Consider the following 21987-nt stretch of genomic DNA (forward strand, 5'->3'; position numbering starts at 1 on the left):
ATCTCATGCATTCCAGAAAGATTGGATTGCACTGACCATATCTCTGACCAGTGGAAGCCTTAAAAGGGACTTTTAGTGCCAGTATAATTTAATTAATTACCTTCATTTCTGGTCCTTATCAGGATCAGATTGTGGGAATCGGAACAACAGTATGCAGTATTAAATTTTTTGTGCTCATCCCCAGTCTTGGTCTAATCACAATTCAGGCTCAGATCTATTTTAGGAAAGGTTTTCAGTCAAAATTGTCAGTGTTTAACTTTACATTTTCTTAGAGCATTTGTACTAGCACTTAAGACTGCTGCAAGATAATGGCTGTGGTTAACCCACTGCAGTAGATCTTGAGTAACACAGAGATTCTAGAGGACTGGATGAATTCTGGTATTATGTCTGTTTTCTAGAAGATCAAATGAGATTACTTGGGTTACTCTAAGCTGGTGACCTGGGCATTAGTCTTGGTAAAAACAACAGAACAGCTGACATGAGATCAAATAAATAAAGATGGGGTGTCTGATGAGTGGACGAGCATGACGATACAGCCCTCCTGTTGAGTCATGAGGTTCAGAGAGGATCCCCATGCTTTCTAAACACCTTCTCAGGGAGGAGTCTATGTGCAGATAGATCCAATCCTAGTCTTAGATTTGGTTGGTATTTTGGCCTAAAGGATTATACGTCTAGGATGGGGAGGGAGACAGACTTTAGACAGCCCTTCTGTTGAACCATGAGGTTCAGAAAGGGTCCCCTTGCTTTCTGAACTCCTCAGAGAGGACTCTAGGTGCAGCTAGATCCAATCCTAGTCTCAGACTTGGTCGATGTGTTTAAGTCTAAAGGATTATATGTACAGCCACTCATCAGACTTAATATTTGCATGTTAGAGCCCAGTTTAAGGACTTTCACTGAGAGTCAACATTTGCCTGTCAGAGTCCCATTAAAGACTTTCACTGAAACAGTTTCACAAAGTTGAACAAATAGATGATTTATTAAAGTGACAGATACAAGAAGTGTGGAATTGCTGTTGGTAAATACACTTGCTGCAAAAATAGAGCTTGAGTTAAGAGTAGAGCACTTCTGTTAGTAATATTATCCCAAGTAACATTTGACGTAGTCAGTGGTGCAAATCTTACCAAAGAGGCATCTCTTCTTGGTGAGGAGAGAGGTCCAGGCATGTCAATCTGTCACGTAGTTAAGAGTCCTCATCCTCAAAAAAAAAAAAAATAAAATATCTAAAATGCCAGTTTTTATACTTATGGCAGGGTGGGACTAAGTCAAGATGGTGTGCCAGTTGGCCCTTAACAAGGTGTCAGTTCGGGAAGGTCAGTTGGGCCCAGTGACTCAGTGCATGAGTGGGAAGGATTCAGTACAGACACAGATTTATGGTTACAGATGTGCAGGAGTCTTCCTGGTCTTCACTGAAGCAACACCAGGCTGTGAGGTCCCTGCCTACCTGGGGTGTCACTCAGTTAGCCTACTTGTCAGACTGCATCCATTATCTGTTTGGTGGGATAGAGCTGCTGCTCAGGTCAAACTCCGCACTCCACTTCGAGCTGAATACAGCCATTCATTGTTAGGTCAAGATGGTGGAGGTGGGGAGCACACCACCACATCCCACCCTGTGGACTTTAGTCACAACTCACCAAGCGGACCACCATATAATGTGGATTTAGACAGACTGAGGAGTCTGTCTCTCTCTCCCATGTTTTCATCTTTTCCCAGTAAAGGTGTATAATTAGTAAGTTGAATCATCTTAATGTTAACAGCTTTCATTATAGCTGATTTTATGCAAGATATTGCTATGGTTATGATAATTATAATCACAATAAACATCAAAGCATATTGTATTAAACTTTGGATCCAACTAGTAACACCAAGCCCAAACCAATGAAACACATTTGAAAGGCAGCTATTCCTCATTGATTCTCAAAGTCCATAGGTGTCTTCCTCCACCTGTCATATCTTCTCTAGTTGGATGTTGAGGTCCTGTGTACCATGGATATAGATGCAGCAATCAGTACTGGGGAGGTTTAGGTAGCCACAAAGTCCATTTTGATGTAACAACGTAAAGTCCAGTGCCATGTGATTCCAAAGAGCCATTTGTGACATAGCTTGTAAAACTGGCTTCAGTAGAGCAAAATCCCCATGATCCTTCCATTCCCCAGGTTATGCGGGTGGCAGCTCCTGAGTATTGCCACCCCTCCACATGTCCTCTGAGTTCTGTTCTCATCTGTTCCATGAGAACCACCCAGTGGGGTCGGACACTAGTCCTTTTTCACATGGAGCACAATGTTGGGAAGCTGAAGGTACACTGGAGTTCAGGTCACCCAGCCCATAAAGAGGTATACATATTACCATCATTACAGGCCCAGATCAAACCATCTGGAGTGTCACCAGGGGTAACACAGCAATCACTGCAAAGTCTACATTTACTGCCTTATATGTTATACTGTGATTCCAGCACAGACAGTCTATTTTTAGGGTGATGTAAAGCATCCAATAGTATTTAACCCAATCATGTTGGTTCCAAGTAGAACAATTTATCACATTTTGGCAAGACCAAAACACTGACTCATTTGACACTGAGACAAAAGAGAATCCCAGGTCAAACAGAATAAAACCCTGAGGTCCATTCTCATCAAACCCGAACCAGGCACAATTATAATTACAGATATCTGGTTTGGGACAATCTTGCCTTTTATTCCACTGTACACACAGGATGTAGTTACAAGTTGATTATAGTTCAGGCTGTTGGTTACTTGTATCCACGGTCACAAATCTGTTGTTGCCCATATGATATGATGTCAGGGAAAGTTACATTTTCCTCTTCAAAACACGTACACTTTGTGCTACTAATGGTGGGGAAATCAAATGTCTAGCTGAATTGCACAGCAACACTTTTTTTTCAGAGGAATGAAGATTCACTGTTTGGAGGGTATCCATTATATTCCACAACCTCAGCAAGCTCCCTGCTATGTCTGTGGGAAGAATACCCATGGGAAGGGGGTCTTCCACAGATTTAGGTAGAGGCAAACAAGCAGGAATAATAGATTCATTGAAGGCAACTGAAAATCCCTATGTAAAGGTTAGAACTAAGTTATAAAACCATGGGTGACTTGGACTGATGATGTTCTGGTTTTACTCTGGGTATCTTTTGATTCCAAGTGTAGTATTATCCATAAGCATATTAACCCAAAGCATAACTTACCCTAATTATATCCTTCACCTCACAGCCTACAGCTTTGTTTCATTTGGGTACGATAACTTTGGACTGTAAATATACCTAAAACTACTCACACATAGTATTAGGACTATTGTTTGTTAAATGACAACTGAAGTTCCGAATTAATAATACAAACACATGCATTTTAGATCAACACCTTAATACACACAAGTGGTTTTAGTCTATTATCTCAAACAATATCACAGGTTTGTTAGCCGTGTCCATATTAAAATTTTGGTTTCCAGATCAGTATGAGGATTACAAGCTGTTCACACTGGTAATCTTAACTCTTTGCTGTCCAGATCACGCGCCCGGCTTCTTGGCATTTTGGTGTGTTAGAACTGAATTTTTTGCTCCTGTGTCTATTAAAAGCTTTGCCAACTGTCTCTAAGGATCAACTGGAATTAAAATCTATGGGCCATCATCACTTATCCACTGATAAGTTTCCACTTTCCAAACAGGCAGGCCCAAAGGCCCAATTGCCTTCCAGACATTACTTTTTTTTTTTTTTTTTTCACTTCATGTCCTTCAATTCCTTGCTAAGAAGGAGGAAAGGGCTGTCTGCTTTCTGGGGACTGTTAAAATATGCTCCTTCCTTTCACCGTTATCTTGTTTCTGGAATGTTTCAGTCAGACTCAAAAAAATGCTAGTAGGCTGACCTGGAATCAGGGAATGCCTGGGACTAATGCATCCTTCCATAATTAATTCCTCCTGTTCACGGATTTTTAGATTTGCTTACCTTTGATCTAGTTTCTGTCCCCTGTTTCAAGGGTCTTACTTTGTGATCTCCTCCCCATAACTTCAGGTTTTGTTTTTCAGCTGGTGTATCGTCCCAGCCCATTTCACTACTATAGTTCACAATGCCCTACATTAATTCCACCCATGTAGGGAGCTACTTAGGAGTATTATTGCTTTGTTTTTTATTATAGTCAGTATTTTTTTAATGTCATCCTGTTTTGCAGCTAGATAGGGTTTAAGAATTGACAGAATCCTCTAATCAGTGGTTTTAACATTGCACAATCTATTAAATCAATTAAATTCTGTTGTGGGGCTGAGGGCACAGTTCTACCAGGAATTGATTTATTTCCTACCAACTGACCTCCACCTGCTGAATCAATTCTCTGGCTTAAGCTTAGTGGTGTGCATCTGGTGAACTTGTTGAGGCAGGGGTTCTGGCAGTTTCCTGTTCAGATCTCCTCAAATAACATAATTTTGTTCTTGGAAACTATGGATTTTGTTTATAAAGATGTATAGATAAAGTGATAGGCTTCTGTAAGGCTTCTAGCGTAGTACCACAACACAATCTGATTAAAAACCAGCACTCCATAATATCAATCAAAGCTCTGAATTCAGTTGTCAGGCATTGCTGCTTGCTGATGTTCATATTGGCATTTATATTGAGCGAAATCTGTTACCAACAGATGATTGCAAAGCTGTAGTCTTAAATATGTAGATGCTACATATTTAAGGCCATTCCTGCAGGTCAAGGGACTGGAACAGAGTAACCATGGACAACACAATGGGAGTGATTAACTTTGGAAGCAAAGTACCAAGAATTGGAGTAAACTTTGCATACTCTGAGATTTTCAGGTCAAGATGGGATGCCTTTCTGGTAGATACTGTTTACCCAGACAAAAAATATGCTTTAATCAAACATTCATTTTTAGGCTCATTCAAGAGTGACTGGGGAAGATGTAGTGGCCTGTGAGGTTAAGCTAGATAATTTAATGGTCCCTTATGACCTTAGCTACCTTCCCTGTTCATAGAGCTACTGTTTGAAAGTGTGCAAACAAGTAATAACAATGGTTCTGAAACCCTATATTGTGCGCTTTCACAGTGCTTGTAAGAGAATTATTCTGCTGAGGTAGAAATTAGTCCAGCTTTAGAAGCTGTTATCTAATCACTTTTCTTTGTCTTTAAAACTACTCTTTTTTACATCATTTTTCCCAGGTGCTTTTGGACTTGATAGAGGATATTTGGGAAAGTCCTTGAAAGGTGAGGTTATTTTCTGTTGCATTTAGAGGAAGTGACATAGACATTCAGTTTAATCTTTTGAATTATCTTTGGTTTCTTTGTAAAGACAATGTAAAATAATTTTGGACTACATTATTCCTAGATAATGAATTGATGCATGAAGTTTGCTTGCTTTTTTTTTTTTTTTCTTTTTTTGAGGGGAGGGTTTTAAAAAAACAAACCAACAAACCAAGCATTTCTAAGTCCCCTATGTGTCACATACATCAAACGTTTCTGTAATGCTCGAGTCACAAAATGGCTCCATTCTAGACAGCACAAGGGGGATGGCCTTGAATTCAGCCTAGTGAGCCAGGTAAGGATGTATGCTGCCTCTCATGAAAGGCTTTGGAAGAGAGCCAAATCTTCTTGCAACTGATGTGGTCAATGTAGGACTGCATGAGTACAAGCTTGCAGTGCTTCATCCCATTCAGTACAGGCCTTTGGAAAGGGTAACAAAATATTAATACATAGAGAGGAATGAAAAGCTACAGAAATGTAGGGTGGTGGTGATATTATGATCTTTTGAATTATACAGTTTTCTTGTAAGACTTCATACTGGACCATACTGGTATGTGGCACTTTCTGTTACATGATTAAGGTATGCCAACAGTGACTGGAATGCCTGGATAACCAAACAATGAAAAAAGTGTAGCTAAGTCCATATGAATAATAAGTTAAATATGTATACAACAGCAGCTGGTTTGTCACCTTGAGTATAATGCAAACCAATTAAGCTGAAGGAGTGATTTATTATACCTGACATTCCCTGGTTTTGGGTCACAACAACCCCATGCAACACTGCAGGCTTGGGGAAGAGTGGCTGGAAGGCTGTGCAGCGGAAAAGGACCTGGGGTGTTTGTTGACAGTTGGTTAAATATGAGCTGGCAGTGTGCCCAGGTGGCCAAGAAGGCCAGTAACATCCTGGCTTGTATAGAAACAGTGTGGCCAGCAAAAAGTGATCATCCCTCTGTACTTCGCATTGATGAGGCCACACCTTGAATACTGTGCTCAGTTTTGGGCCCCTGACTACAAGAAAGACATGGAGGTGCTGGAGTGCATCCAAAGAAGTGTAGCAAAGCTGGTGCAAAATCTAGAGAGCAAGTCTTACGAGGAGTGGCTGAAGGAACCGTGGTTGTTTAGCCTGGAGAAAAGGAGGCTGACGGAGGCCTTATCACTCTCTGCAACTACCTGAAGGGAGGTTGTAGGGAGACAGATTCACAGAATGGTCAAGGTTAGAAGGGACCTCTGGAGATCATCTAGTTCAACCCACAGCTAAAGCAGGTTCTCCTAAAGCAGGTTGCACAAAATTGCATCCAGATGGGTTTTGAATGTTTCCAGAGAAGGAGACTCCACAACATCTCTGGGCAGCCTGTTCCAGTGCTCTGTCAGTCTCTTTTCCCAAGTAACAAGCAATAAGACAAGAGAAAATGGCCTCAAGTTGTGCCAGGGGAGGTTTAGATGGGGTATTAGGAAAAATCTCTTTGCCAAGAGTTGTTGGAACAGACTACCCAGGGAAGTGGGGGGAGTCACAGTCCTGGAGGTATTTAAAATATGTGTAGATGTGGCACTTAGGGACATGGTGGACTTGGCAGTGTTAGGTTAACAGGTGGACTCAATGACCTTAAAGGTCTTTTCCAACCTAAATGATTCTATGATTCTATTATTAGGAGAAGCCCAATTTATATATCTTAAAGGAGTCACAAAGTTGTGAGCACTGATATGTTCACCGCGGTCAGTCTTATGCTGGGAACAACTGAGAAAGTCTCAGCTCTAAAGCTGTAATAACACAGCATATCACAAAAGAACACAGGAACAAAGTAACACAGACACCACAAAATCTCTTCCCGGCATAAGAAAATGCATCTTCTCTTAAACTAGTTATCTATCCTTCAGTTAAATCCTGAAATTACAAGCCACCTGATTTGTCCATTTCAGTTCTTCTATGTGCACCTTACAGAAACTTAAGACAAGCTTGTTACTCTTTTATTATGGCTGCTTACTCAGACTTTGCACCAAACAGGCCATCCATGGAAGTCACCTTACATCTGCCCAGACATTGCTATTGGGAACAGTCTTAGATCACTTATTTTAATAGCATCCTGAGTTCAACACTTGGAAAGGCAAAAAGTATTCTGAAGTGCATATTAAAAACTGATTCTACATGTTAGCTGTATTTCATGCTAGCTACTATTTTATCCAGAATTGAAGGTTCTCAGACTTTGAAACAGGAGTTCACTGATGGCAAAATCAATCCCATAAAAGAGCATAGCAGTAGAGGTGCTTTCATTAATTGCTGTATAACTATTTTGATATGTTATGACTGGTTTCCATTTAAATGTTCATTTATGAGTTACTTTTTAGAACTCAAAATTAAAGAAAGCCCTGATTAGTAGCCATGTTCATAGTAAGTAGCATGCTTGACAAAGTAATATGTTTTTCTTTTTGCAGATATAGTGAAGAACTCAGAATACAATTTAAGTAATTGCTCATTAAGTAGTTCTGAGAACCCATATGCTACCATAAAAGACCCACCAGCTCTTGTACCAAAAAGTTCAGAATGCGGATATGTTGAAATGAAGTCACCAGCACGCAGGGACTCCCCATATGCTGAGATCGCCGGCTCTGCTTCAGCCAATAAGAATGTTTATGAAGTTGGCAAGTACAAAATATACTTCTAGATGTTGAAGGTCGAGAGCACAGGGCCATTTTTATTTTAATCAGTTTAAGCAAAACACATGAAAAACCACTGAAAAAATGATAATGCATTCAGATGATATTTTCTACTCAAAAGCTATAACAACAATCTCATTCTTTTGAGACAAGTGGTGTAATTCACAAGAACAGAGTTTGAAATACCTTCAGCCCTGTTTTATAACCTCTCCGTTTTCCTGGCTTGAAAACCTTTCTTTAAACAGCATGAGATAAACTTAGCATTTCATTGCAATACAATTCAGCTCTAGATTTGGCTTTTAAGTACTGAATGCAGCTTGAGTAAGTGTATGGGAGGGATAGAAAAGATCTGTTTCCTCCCCCTGATCAGCAAAAGCAGCATCTTCACCCACAGACATAGGAACATAGTATTTCACTGCTGTGGGCCCTATCTAGTTACTGCATTACCATAGTTACAGGAAACTTTGGGGTCTTGTGGAATGGTAATTATCCTAATGGTCTCTGTACTCTGGAATAAAGTGTATTTCACATGTTGTAGGATATTCTGTCCCCAGTTAGAGATTCCTCTGAAATCCGTCAATATTCCTATTGTGTTTCTAAGGATTTTTATAAAATCTTGATTGAAAGCCCCAAATTTGGGATTTTTTTGTTTGTTTGTTTGTTTGTCCACACACAAAGAACAGATGCTGGTCCACTTCTGTCAGTGTGGCAGGGCCCTGCTGTGAGCCCACAGGTGTAACTCACCATAAAGCCAAACCCCCTCAACATCAACCTTTTCTTTTAACCTGCATTTCAGGACTCATCATTAAAAGGAATCTTTATTTCAAGCAGAAAGGAGAGGATATTTTGTAACACAAATTGAAATGAAATACAGTGTTTGCCTTTTGTTTGCCACTTGTAGTGTTGAATGTGTGTGCTCTCTTTTATCGCAGAACCTACGGTGAGTGTTGTCCAGGGAACATTCAGCAGCAGCAGACGTTTCAGCCAGGATCCTTATGATCTTCCAAAAAACAGCCATATTCCATGTCATTATGACTTGCTACCAGTTCGAGATAGCCCCACATCCCCTGCGAAGGGGGTCAGCAATGAATGACCCCAAAAGCTGATGTGTAGCACAGTGGGACTCTCAAGGGGCAAAGTGGCATGATTGTGCTCCTTTCTGTAGTTTACCATCATATTTGGCTCCTAATCTGTCCAGCAGAGAACTGCTGTACATTAAACAGAATCTCAACATGAGGTTTGTATTGTGTATAAAAGTGACAGATGGACAAATGCCACACTCTGGGGATCCTGATCATTCTTTTTTTCATGGCAGTAAATTTTATAGAAACATGTATGCAACACATTTATACTGTAATATACTGGCTTAAAAATACTAGTTTGAAGATCAGTTTTGATAACATCCGATTTCACCGGCTTTAAATATAGACTTCATATTTCTCATGTTTCAGAGTAGAAATACTCCCAAGACAGTGCAATTTACCAAATACCACCTAGTACAAGTGATCTGATTCACCAGTTCTGTAGAAGAAAAACTGCCTTGCCAAATTTTACCTTCCATTTTAGTCAGGATGTATTAAGAAATCTGCTGGGGATAAGTAAGCACAATGCTGCAATTGTTTGGGAAATCCATCAACAGGCTTTTTTGTCCATTACTGGTGGTGGGTATACTTTTGAATCATTTTGGAGGTAAAAGCATTGCATACATCAGTATTATATGATGTTTCAAGATCTCTTGGTACTCCAGACCAGCACCAATCTTCAAGAAATCTTTTGCTACTGTTCAACTCTGTATTTTGCAGTTCTGATGTCTGTTTTTGCCACACACAACTAATAATCCATAACATATCAGTAATTACTTCATTAAATCAGTTTGTTTATTTTTGTCACCACGGACTGATTATGTAAGGAGTGGACAAAGGTGATGACTGCTGTAAATCTTAACTGCAAGGAAAGGTTTACATTTTATAAACAGGTAGTAATAATGACTGTAATATAGGATAAAAATAGTAAGTTGTTCTGATTTTTTTTTTTTTAGAAATAACTAAGCAATCTCTGTGCATACTTGCTAAAAAGGCACCTTTTCTTTTTTATAGTTGATGTAGGGAAACACATGCTTAAGCTGGTCTTTTGCATTGCTAATAATGTGACACATATACCCTCATTCTTCATTAACTTGTCTCCATTTTTATGCTATGTGTCTGTGTTTCTAGTGATCTAGCTTGTAATTGCAAAAATATTCTACTGTGTGTCCATTTCTTTTGCATTTTTGTGAACTGGCCTTACTTTGTCTGGTTAAAGGGACCTCTGGGCAGAGGGAAGAGGATTAAAGCAAGAATTCATGGCTTACTGGTGTCTGTCAGAGGTGGTTAGCATAATAGCATAACTGAATTAATAGGGAAGACAAATCAATGTGTTTTTGTCAAGGATAATAACACGAATATAGAAGAAAGTAAAGAACAGTCCCTTTTTAAAGTTTAGCTTATTCTATTGACTGTATGGGTGGAGACTATCTTTCCACAAGGCTGCCTTCTGTCCCTCCAAAGGGGAGTCTGTTATGAACTGCACAATTTGGTGGAAATTAAATTTGCCAAAGTATCCATCCATTGAAGCAAAATTGTCCCCTAGACACATCAGCCTAAAAATAAAATGGTTGATATAAAACTGGACATTCTCTTTTCAGTGGAAAGTTACCTTTAGAAACCTAAAAATGATGTGGCAGCATCACTTCCAGCTGCTGCTGCTGTCAGTGATGCTACCTGCTAACATGCTTATAACATAACCCCACCCAGCAGGCTTTTCCACCATGTCCTGGAGGTGACCCTGTAGCTTTTTGTGAGTAGTTTGTCCTGAGGGTTGCTGTACCCCCAATGGACGGAGAAAGGATACAGGCAGTTGCATTGTATGGCATATAATGGGAAGCACCAGTCCTCTCTTCTTTCCGTATTGAGGTCACATTTTGGCGTATGACACCTGTGACATCCTATAATGATGTGAAGAGCAGTCAATAGGTCAAGAGTTTGGTGCATGTGCTCTCCTGCTTAGCACAAGGAGTGCCATGACCGTTTTTGTCTTTACTTCTGGACTGCAAAACAGTCTGAGGCAAAGAATGAACTTGTGACAGCCACAGTTGCAACCTGTTGCCTTTGGAATACTAAATACAACAGAGGCTCAACTGGAAGAAAACCTGAAAAAAAATTTTTACAAATTTTTTACAATTTTTTTTTTAAAGGAGCCCCAGAGATGAAATGGAAATACAGTTTACTTTTATTTGTTGTAACTGAAGTGATGACAGATGAGAGATGTGCATCTGAAGACATCGTTGCAAATGTGCCCAGGCCTGACAATGTATATGCCTGTATGAAGTGCCCCATAACATTCTTCGTTCTCGCTGGCCATGAGCACTGTCTGTTTTGCAATTCCCTGGGCATAGCTTGTGTATCCTTGGAATAAATAATTTTATTATCTTTGGATTTTGCAAGTACAGAAATTAACTATAAGATTTCAAAAGCCAGTTACAATTTAATTCCTCTGTAAGACAAAGTATCGATTGGGTTTGTATGCATAAAGGTAACATGTAGAGCTACTGGTATATACATGTTTGTACTGTGTGAAACACTTTAAAATAAAACCTTTCTTCTCTGAAGCCATGAATAGCAAATGCTGTATTTAGCAATTGTGAGCTCACAAAAATTTATTTTCTTACTCTGTAAAATGTGGAGACCACTACACAAATTAATCTTCATAATACAAACAGTTCTGATTTTATATGAAAAAGTGAAGAGCTGATTAAATTGTATTTGTTTAAAAATTTTGACTATGTCACATATCCTCAAGTGATCTATTCAGCCAAATATTCATGAAAACAGATGAGTTTCTGGTAATTTTGCCTATTGTGTATGTTCTAAATATACACATTACCAAAGTTTGCCTTTCTATATGTGGGTAAAACCCCTGCTGTGTAGTCAGCATAAGCAATGTATGCATATATCTGAGCTGGATTTGCAATACATATAGGTCAAGTAAACAACTTGTGAATTTACTTCAGTGAATGGTTGTTGGTAGACACTCAGAAAACAGATTGCCTGCAGGGGTAATGCATTATTCTTAAATGATAGCTGTGTATCATTCCAGAGGTAAAAAAGCACATGGGACTTGCATTCATAATCCTGCTGTCTCTTGCGTGACTAGGGAGGCTTGCTCTGGAGTACGCTCTGCTGTCAATTTAATAGACCCTCAGCTCAGTCCTTGTGACTGTCACATAGCTCTTTTTGTAGATTGCAGTATGCTCTTTAGAGAACTTAAATATTTCTGAACACGCATACTGTATTGTGGTGGGAACTTAATGAGTAAGTTGATATAATAATCTCAGCAAACACCATCTACTCGAGAGAACTGGCTTCACCACAGACAGAAATGGAAAGAGATGCCTTGCCTCTCTATATATATTCATGTTACGGTAGTGAGAAACATAGCATTGAAAATGGAGATAGCTATTCCCTAGCAACTTGTTATCAGCTTAATAAAGTGCAAAATACTGCACAAAATTAACGGCTGATTTAAAAGTAAGTAGTGAGTATAAACTTTAGGTTTTCAATAATGTAGATATATTAATTCTGGTCATTTAGAAGCATAATAAACCTCAAGGCTTTTTACTGTATCAAAGATTTTTAATCACAACACATTGTTACACACAAAATTTGTCCTTATCTTGATATCCATAGAATTCCCATAAATTTTAATTGGAGAAGTGCATGCAGATTACAGGGGAAAGAAGATTTCATTATACTCATACTTTCTGCTGAGACAATCTGCAAAGTCAAGTCCATATTGAAGTGAAATTAGAACAAAATAAAATCAAAACTGGGGAATGCGTTATTTAAAATATATTGTATTTTCCAAGTACTGTGACTACAGTTGAATTTTTTATTAGATACATGTCCAAATAATAATCCTTATACTGAAGCTCTAAAGTCCAAACTGAAGAATACAGAGCTAATTTTGACAAAAATGCTTTATATTAAAGATTGTATATATTGTTGTTTAAATGACTGAAAACAGATGGGTGCATGTTTATTAATTACTATACAGAATATCTTGTAATTTGGTACACTCATACTAGTGCTAGAGCACTGAATCTAACTCTTCTGTCTTCAGTTTTTTAGCCCACAAGACTTCACTTTGATATGATTGAACTGTAATATATTTTTAAAGAAAACCTATCAAATATGCTTGGCTTTTTTTCTTAGCTGTAACAAAAAGTGTTTGGTTGTGAAAATATATCTATTTTCCAAAGATGACTGATGTTCATCATTCTGTCCTTCACTACCATTTATTTCACTTCACATACCTGTAGGTTAATGTAATAAAAGTTTCTAATGAAAGAAGGGAAATGCTTTGAATTTTTTTCCTTTGTTTTTCATTTGTTTCGGATGGATCTTGGAATAACATGGGTAATAGAAAAAAGTGATATCATGCCCATGCTGGACCACAAAGCAATATTTTATTTTCCCTCTTCTAAAAAGCAAGTAGTTCATGAGAAGTTTTGTGGAAAATCAAGGCTGACTGTGAACAACTGAACTTCTGTGATTACTGTCTGTTCATTACTAATGTTAACTTGGTGGTTCTTTCAAGCCTGTCTCTTGAATGCGTAAAGCTTTAACTCTGAGAAAGGTAGAGTGTTGAGTTGCCAAAAGCAACACATTTCCTCTTTTTAGAGAATAATAGCCTTAGATTAAACATAAAGTCAGTAACAAAAGTACAAACATCATAAAAGGTGATAACATACTGGAGTTTCTGTTTTGTAACTCTGACACCCTACAATGAATCTAAACCACTGGCTACGGAGAGATGGTCTGGGAGATTGTTCTTCGCTATCAGAGTCTCATCAAGGATGAGAGATTTGCCATTAAGATCTAAGTATAAAGTCGGAGAACATAGAATGGTTTGGATGGGAAAGAAAGTTAGGAGAAAATTTATGTGAGTGATGTGCTGCATTTGACACCCCATGAACGGAATCAGGGGAGCCCAGAGGGCTGGCCAGCCCAGTGCTGGGGTGTGAGGAAAGCCTGTAGGACTTTGTCCTGCAGCCTCCCAGAGAGGCAGGAGGTGTCACCAAGTGAACCCCCTTCCCATATGTGCCTGCAGATGTCTGCCTTGACCAGTGTGACATCACAGGCCCCTGGGAAGACATGGCCAAGGCCTCGGTGACTGGCATGAAACACTGATGCTAAGCACAAGACAAGAGGTGGGGGGCTGCAGAGGGGCATTGGCATTGCAGAAACCTCAGACATTTGTCTTGGGGCACTGCTGGGGTGAGCGCTGCAGGCAAGGATGTCCCGTTGTGGTATCTCTGAGCAATGGGTTCTGATGTCACTGAGCAATTGGTCTGATGCCACCGAGGGATGACTTACTCCATGACATGGGCTACAGCATCACCAAGCAATGCATTGTGACCAGGTGTCTTTCCCTGCTTAATATCCACAGGCCGAGCCTCACCCATCTGGCTTGTGCCCATGCTCCAGCTGACCGAGTTCATGACACGTGGATTATTAAGCAAGGCCTTTGGTGTTGGTGTCATGCTTGGGAAGTTGTGCATTGCAGCTCTCCATGTCTAACCCCAGAGCCATCGGAGGGTTTCCCCCGGCCCTGCCAGGTTCAGGCAGCCGGGGCACCCAGGAGGGGTGCTCGCAGCAGCAGAGGTGAGCTGGCAGGGGACACCTCGCCCTGGGGAGCGGGGAGGCTTTCCTTCTGGGGGGGCCTGGGCATGTCTTCCACCCCTCCCCGGGCCAGCCAGTGACCGTGGCCTCTCTTCCCTTTCTAGCGTGACACCCGCTGCTGCAGCGCCAGTGAGAGGGAGCTGCTCACCATCCCCGGCTCCCCCCAGCCCACCGCAGCATGTGGAGAGCATGGCCGCGGAGCTGGAGAACTGCTGTCCATCTGCTTGGACAGCTGGGAGGAGGCCAGCTATGTGATGACATGCCTCCACCGCTTCTGCTACCTGTGCATCCTGCGGTGGGCTGAGACCAAGCCTGAATGCCCCCTCTGCAAGAGGAGGGTCCTCTCCATCTTGCACTTGGTGTGGGTGGAGGATGACTTTGAGGAGCATGCCATCACACCCCATGTGGCGTCATCAGTCGTCAGCCGCCAGGCAGAAGGAGCTCCTGGCTGTCCAGCTGCCTGCAGACCTGCGGTAACAGAGTGACAGCCTGTGGGGATGGTGCCCAGGACTCTTCCCAGTGGCCTCCAACCCAGCATCTGGGCTTCCCTTTTCTGGGACCACCCAGCTCTCCTCCAGCCCCTTCTGACCTGCATGCCTCTGGAGCTGGGACTGATCTTTTGGAACCAGCACTGGTGCGTAGCCATAGTGGAGGGCCTCGTCACACTCCTCCTGGTCCTCTTCAGGCTGGATGAAGATCTACTGGTCCAGCTGCTGGGATCCCACCTCCAAAACCATGTGGTGACATTTGTGCACCAGCTTATTGATGTCACTATACAACAGTGCAGCAAGGAGGCCCACCACCTGCTGGGCCTGGAGGACAGCCATGCTGCTGGGCAGTGGGAGGGTGGCCCTGCAGCTGCCCCCCAACCCTGGTGCCTCCCCAGGAAGGTCTCCCACATCTGGCCCAGCCCCTTCCCACAGCCCTGCAGGACCCAACATGAAGGACCTCCCCAGAACCTCAGCAGCTGCTCTCTGTGGATGTCCTGGCAGCTATCTCTCTGCCCCTGCTTCTATCCCCAGGGAGCAAGAAAAGCCCCAGGAGGAGCCCCAAGGGGCTGCAGCATGTCCATCTACTTCCAGCTGGGACAGGGAATGCTCCCCGGAGGGGCTGTGGAGACCCCCTGAGAGGAGGGCCAGCAGCCCCAAGGCCTCTTCTCCAGCCAAGAAGAGCTCACCCCACTAGCAGCACTAGAAGATGCCCCAGGTGCTGCCAAAACCAGGGCTGGGCCAGCAGCTGGGGCACGTGCCGGCTGTCAAGGGCTCCTGGCACTTTAATTCTCAGGCAGTAAAAGAAAATAAAAGGCCTGAAAACTGCAGAAGAAGTCTCGGTGTTACTGACAGTGCAGGTGGCATTGCTATCCCCACCTGTGCTGCTTTTTCCCCTTTCCCTGGGGTAGAGCTAATTAGTTCCAGGTACTGTAGTTAGTTCCAAGTACTAATATTAGGCTGGAATATTAGTACCTGGAAAAATTACAGAGAAGATCCTACTGGGTGCTACTGACGGGCATTTCAAGGACAATGTCCTTGCCAGGCACGCACAGCATGGGTTTACAAAGGGAAAGTCCCGTCTAGGTGATCTGAGATCCTGCTAGGACAAGGTCACCCGCCTAGCGGGTGCGGGGCAGGCTGTGGGTGCAGCTTTGCTGGGTTGTAGTAAGGCAGGGCCCTGGGGAGGCCATGGCTGAGGCCTTCTGACTGGCGTGGAACGCCGATGCCGAGCTCAGGATGGGTGACGGTGGGATGGAGGGGGCAGGCGGTGGGATGGAGGGGGCAGCCAGCGCTGCCTGGGCGCGTGCTGGGCTGGGGATGGCCTGATGTGATGTAACGTCCCCGAGTGACGGATGGGATGTAATACAAGCGATTGTAACTAAAATGTACTTCAAATACCCACAATCAGAAATCCAGAAAAAGGTGTGCGAGGGCTTGTTAAGGATGTAAAAACTTAAGTCCGTCACATCATTTTTTTCTCCCCGGTGGCCAAAGAAAGGCAGCAGAGGGGCCGCTCACATCCGTGCAGCAGGTGACTCGCGCAGGTGTGAGGGTGCGACAGCCCGCAAACACGGGGGGTGGGGGGTGTCGGTTCGCGCCCCCCGCCTCGGCGCCCCCCGCCTCGGCGCCCCCCGCCTCGGCGCCCCCCGCCTCGGCGCCCCCCGCCTCGGCGCCCCCCGCCTCGGCGCCCCCCGCCTCGGCGCCCCCCGCCTCGGCGCCCCCCGCCTCGGCGCCCCCCGCCTCGGCGCCCCCCGCCTCGGCGCCCCCCGCCTCGGCGCCCGGCAGCACGCGCTGGCCGCTCTGCGCTCCCGCCGCCGCCCGCCGACGTGGCAGAAGGGCCGTCCCTCGCCCCGCGACGCCATTTCGGACGGAGCAGCGGGAGGTACGCGCCCGGCAGCCGCCCCGCCGTGCAGGGCGAGCGCCGCAGGCGGGGCTGGGACACGCTCCGCGCCCGGCAGCTCCGCGGGAGACGTGGCATCGCGGGGCGGGCCCGGGCAGCGCCTGCGCGCCGCCGCTAAGCCTGCTGAGAGCTGTAGTCCGCGGCGGAGCCGGTCGGTATCTCCATCCGTCGCCGGCGGGGCCTGGGCTTCGGCTTCCCCGCGAAGCGGTCACGGCCGGGTGGGCCGCGGGAAGGGAGGCGGTGGGCTCTGGCGCCTGGGCTGGGTGAGGCCGCGCGTCGTGCCAGGCAGGGGCACTCGTGGCTCCCGTCGCCCCCGGCGGCGGGGAGGGAGCGGCCGGAGGGCCGGGCCGGGCTGGGCGCGGCGCTGTACAGCGGCGCTGTACCGCAGCGGCGGAGTGCCCGCGTTCCCGGTGCCGGCTGTGGCTGTTGGGTACCGCTGGGGCCCGAAGCGGCTCGGGCAGGTCCGGGGGCTAGGGCGGCGGAGCTGCGGGCAGCGCGGGAGACTTGTGGGGGCGCGCAGAGGTGTTTCCCGGGGCGGGGGGTGCCGGGAGCCCGCGCTGCGGTTGGCCTGCGGCCTAGGCCGCGCCGTTTTTATGCCCCGTCGGAGCCGGGGCTCTGCGGGCCCGGCTGCGTGTGTTTGCGAGCGTAGAGGCCTCGGCCTGAGCTCCGGGAGCCGTCCTGAGACTCCCGGCTGGGCGCCTTTCCCCTTGGGTGGAATACCTGGGGGTGCACTGTCGGCCTCTCCTCGGGTTCAGTCCTGGAGAGCAGCCAGGGGCCTGACCCTGCTGTGGACACTCTGGCACATTCCACTTGTTCTGAACCATCCTGTCCTTCTAGGGCAGCAGCAGCAGCTCCTGTCCTCCCTGCTGACAGGAACACGTTTTGGGGCTTTTTGTAAGGTGGGGTTGTGAGCAGGACTCCTTGCTGCCTCAGTGGCTGCTGGCATTGCAAACACACGCATGGACCTGCACTCCATAGAACTTCCAGTTGGCTGGTCCTGGTACCTTGCTAGGTCACATATGTTGTGACAGGCACTGTGTCTCAAGGCTCTGTGTTCCAGCCTGGCAGCTAGGTCTGGAAATGCTGGCCTGGGTAAACCCGTGTGGTTTCAGCTTGAGTTAGTGCAATTGACAGTGGAAATCACACACTTGAGGGTCTGTTAGTTACTGATAGAAGCGATGCTTCAGGAGGTTTGTTAGTTATTATAATGTCTCTGGAGGCATTGTTGAAGTGATTTATGCCCTATTTATGTGATTTGTTTATTTTTATTGTCACTTGAAAAAAGCATTATTTATTTTGGGGAAAAAACACTGCTGGAGCTGCTGCATCACATGTTACAGCTATTGGTGCAAATTGGTAGAATGTATGTGGCTTTGTTTAGCTGTTTCTTTGATGGTTTTCTGTAGTCATATGTAACATTGCCTACTAGATCAGTAGTTCTCTGACTGTGTTCATCAGTGATACGGAAGTACGTGGTCCGTGGAGGTAGGTAAGCACTGTGATACTTAAATATTTGGTAGTAAGGGTGTGTATGGTCTGGACCAAATCCCAGGGCTTGGCAATGGCACTAAGAATGTGGGAAACAATTCCCAGGGATTGGGAAGTTTTTAGAAAAGTCAGATTGCCAGTTTTTTATGGTACCTATGGCCTATGATTATCTGCAGTAGTCTTATACAAGGTGAACCCCTTCTTGGCATGCCTGGTGTTTCGTGCTGTCTGGGTACTGCATTAGGTGTGAGATGTACTGGATTCTGCTTGGTAAACAGACCTTTGTAAATTTTTTTTAAAGGGTGAAAAAGTGATCTTGGTGGTGCAATTAACAGTGTTTATGCTATGAATATGAAACGGGTATAGAGGGGTTTTGCTATCTTTCCCCCCATCCCTCTCCCTTTCCCGATTACCTGTCTAAGGCTTTGTGTTTCAGAACAAGTAATTTAATAACACAATGTAATTAAACTGATGATCCCCTTGTGCCTTTCCTTTACCTTCACTGAACCTTTATATGCCCTCTGGAACCTACCTGCATTTAACAGACCAGAGCCTGGAAGAAGTTTTTTCCCCTGACTTTGTTCTCTCCCTTTCTAAAGTGGAATAAGCCAATGTGAGCAATTTTCCAGATGAAACTTTAATATACTGACAGTTAACTCTGTTTTTGTTTTAGGTTTTTTTAAGTGTTAATCTTTTTTTTATTGATGTCAGCTTCACTTCATCTTTAGTAGCTGAAGGTTTTTCATTTGTCATTTTCTTTCTTTTTTCTTGGTGGTTATGTTTTTAATCTCTTGTTTGCATCTTTGCGTTCGGGGGCTTTTTTTCTCTTTGACTTCTGTCGAATTGAAGTATGTGCCTGTGAATCTGTCTATCAGCAACCTGGGATGTAACATTTTATTTCCAGAAGTTGTTGCACTGGGAATAGCTCCAAACAATTGATTTGTTCAAGTAAATAAATAAATGACTGGTCCTTATTCCAGACAGTTGTCAACTTGTGCTTAGCCATTAACAATGTGTATAACCATTACTGGTCCACACACTTACTTGAAATAGTTACACCTATTAAGATTAAAGATGAGAAGTTTACTAGCATTTGAATTTAGTATTGCAGCTGTGGTTTTGTTTCATTTTAGGCTCTGTTTAGAGAATAGTTTTGCCTTGTAGGGTTCTGAAGTATGTTGTGGAGGTTTTTTTCTTAGTAGGAGCACCTACGGAAATACAAGAAGGGGTTAATTAAGGATGACTGAAAATATGGCTAATTCCTAGATAATGTGATTTTATCCATGTGAAATTTGCTAATCTCCATTTTAAGGTAATCTTATCATTAACTGTGAATTTTTATATTTTAGAGTAATGAGTTGAAGAATGCTTTTGAAGTGTAGTTATGTCATTAAGATTATTGCAAAATACTGGCACAAAGGTAGTTAGTTCCTATTAAACTTAAGTCAAAAGATGAATAATTTGCCCATTCAGCCTTTCAGTCTCTCAATAAAATTATTTCATTCCTGCTTTTAACATGAACCCTGTTAAAATTGTCAGTTATAATTTTAGCCTGGTTTTCCATTCAGTTTACACAGGCCTTGCATTTGGGAATTAGGTTAATGGATAAGATTCGGCTTTAGGTTAATTGATGAAATTAATCATTAAATCAGTAAAATATAGTTACCAGTCAACTAGGGAAAGACCTTGAGGATATGCTATATTTTCTTTGTAATCTGGGGGTTTAACTTCATTTCTATACTCTTCAATAATACTAATAATTGATGAAAGCCTCACAAAACTCGTGCTTCTGTTTCTTAAAGGGGTTGGTTTAAGGATGACTTGACTGATCATTGGGAATGTGTTTTTTCTGTGTTTTTCTGTATTTTGCTTTTCCATATCCCTTTGTTTTACTTTCATGTAAGCATAAAAAAAGGTTTCATTGTAGCTAAATGTGGCAAAATTACAAAATCTATGAAATAAATTCACGATCACAAATCACTAGATGGCACTACTGCTGTTATTTTCACCTAATTGCATATGTTTCTCTTGCCGGTCTAGGTTTCTCCTTTGTCTCTTCAATTTAGTAATACAAAGTGTTCTAGTTTGCAAGAATGCACAAAAATCTCTCTTTAAGAAGTTAGGCTGAATTTTTAGGTGTTAGCAGCAAATTATGTGTTTGTGGCTTGGACTGTGAAGAATCACTGAAAAGGCAGTCCAGTTTGACACCCAGCTTTCATTAGGATTTGTAGACTGGTCTTACTGGGGAACTTTTTTCCTGCAACTACCCTAAGGGAAGTTGGAAACCCTCATTGGAAATGTTGGGGACTGAAGTCTCTAGATTGCTTGAGGTTTTTTTTTCCCCCATGTTCTTGTTTCACCCCAGTGATTTCATATTTCTTACATATAACTGGTTTCAGGTAGGTCATTTAGATTAAAGTGTTAACCATACATCCTGTAGGATCAGTTTTTATTATAAGTAGTGCTGGATTCTTTCAATACAATGAGCTATTAGCTTCCTGTCACACCTGTTGTACTTTGCTTTCCTTTCCCTTTGTGTATTCCCTCTTCTCATGTCTTATCTTTCTCCTTAGCCTTATTTTTTAAAAAAAATTATCTATGTTTTTTCATGCAGTACATGCAAACTAACTATTATCTTAAGAATTCAGTGTATAGAAAACTGTTATTTGTGCAGGCTTCATCTTAGTCTCTACCAGATCAGGACTTCACAATGAGATTGATGGTTGTGTGAAGGAATGGGTAAGCTAAAGGGAAAAGAATATAGGAGCATTTAGGCTTCTGGGTTTTCTAATTGGCATCGGGGTGAGTAGACAGAAAGGGAAATTGTGATTGTGCATTTTGAAACAGAGGAGGTTGTCTACTCTTCCAAGAAAAGGAAGGGCGAAGTCTTCCTTTTCCCCAGCTCGTGGCAAAACCTCTACTTATTGTAGTGGATGATGTGGGAAAGAGTATGGGATGTTTTAGGGTCAAAGGATTAAAATTTAAGCCAGAACAGAAGGGAGGTAGCAGTATGCTTCTGACTGGGCATCACTCTGAGGGTATCCAGCTTGCGGTGCCTAGGGGTGCGTACCTGGACCCACAAAGTTCAAGGGAACGGAAATAAGCCCTGTGACTGGCAGGATTCGTCTCTCAAGCTTCCATCTCCTGGCCAGGCGGGATTTGCAGATGGTTGCCATTCCCAGAGAGGCTTACAAGTCAGAGGAGAAAATGCGACACTACTGATTTTTGCTTTTTTTTAAATTCAAATTTTAAGACAGTTCCATGTGTTTTTTGGAGTCAGCTGCTGAATTATAATGGTAATTTTTGCAGGTTTGGGGTTGCTGTTTCTATTTAATGCTTAATTCACTTTTCTTATTGTAAAGTTAATACGGAAAAGCAACTACAGAGTTATTTACATTTCTGCTATTTACTAACTTTCCAGATGTCAGTTAGGTTGCTTTTTGGGGGTTGTCCCCTGCTTCCCCCTCCCCAACTTTAATAGCTCTGTGAATGTCC

At 43.3% G+C, this 21987-nt stretch overlaps 2 protein-coding genes across 7 annotated transcripts in view; both read left to right on the forward strand.

Moving 5' to 3' along the window:
• The window catches only part of MEGF10 (multiple EGF like domains 10), a 109929-nt gene extending 96628 nt beyond the window's left edge, over positions 1-13301 (forward strand). For both annotated transcript variants that reach the window (XM_055791541.1, XM_005240370.3), the window contains exons 23-25: positions 5162-5206; positions 7673-7879; positions 8827-13301. In XM_055791541.1, coding sequence (XP_055647516.1) covers positions 5162-5206; positions 7673-7879; positions 8827-8987 — 413 coding nt within the window. In that variant the 3' untranslated portion in view covers positions 8988-13301. The remainder of the gene's footprint in view (positions 1-5161; positions 5207-7672; positions 7880-8826) is intronic.
• A 3701-nt stretch (positions 13302-17002) lies between these two features.
• Positions 17003-21987, forward strand: part of PRRC1 (proline rich coiled-coil 1) — a 30816-nt gene continuing 25831 nt past the window's right edge. Inside the window, exon 1 of one of the 5 annotated variants that reach the window (XM_055791016.1) lies at positions 17003-17155. The gene's annotated coding sequence lies outside the window, so the exon portion shown is untranslated. Of the gene's footprint in view, positions 17268-17331; positions 17466-17528; positions 18494-19946; positions 21984-21987 lie in introns of those variants that run through there. The other 4 variants (XM_055791015.1, XM_055791017.1, XM_005240371.4 and 1 more) reach the window with 4 other exon arrangements.

Source organism: Falco peregrinus, chromosome Z, assembly GCF_023634155.1.
Source record: "Falco peregrinus isolate bFalPer1 chromosome Z, bFalPer1.pri, whole genome shotgun sequence".
Lineage (NCBI taxonomy): Eukaryota > Metazoa > Chordata > Aves > Falconiformes > Falconidae > Falco > Falco peregrinus.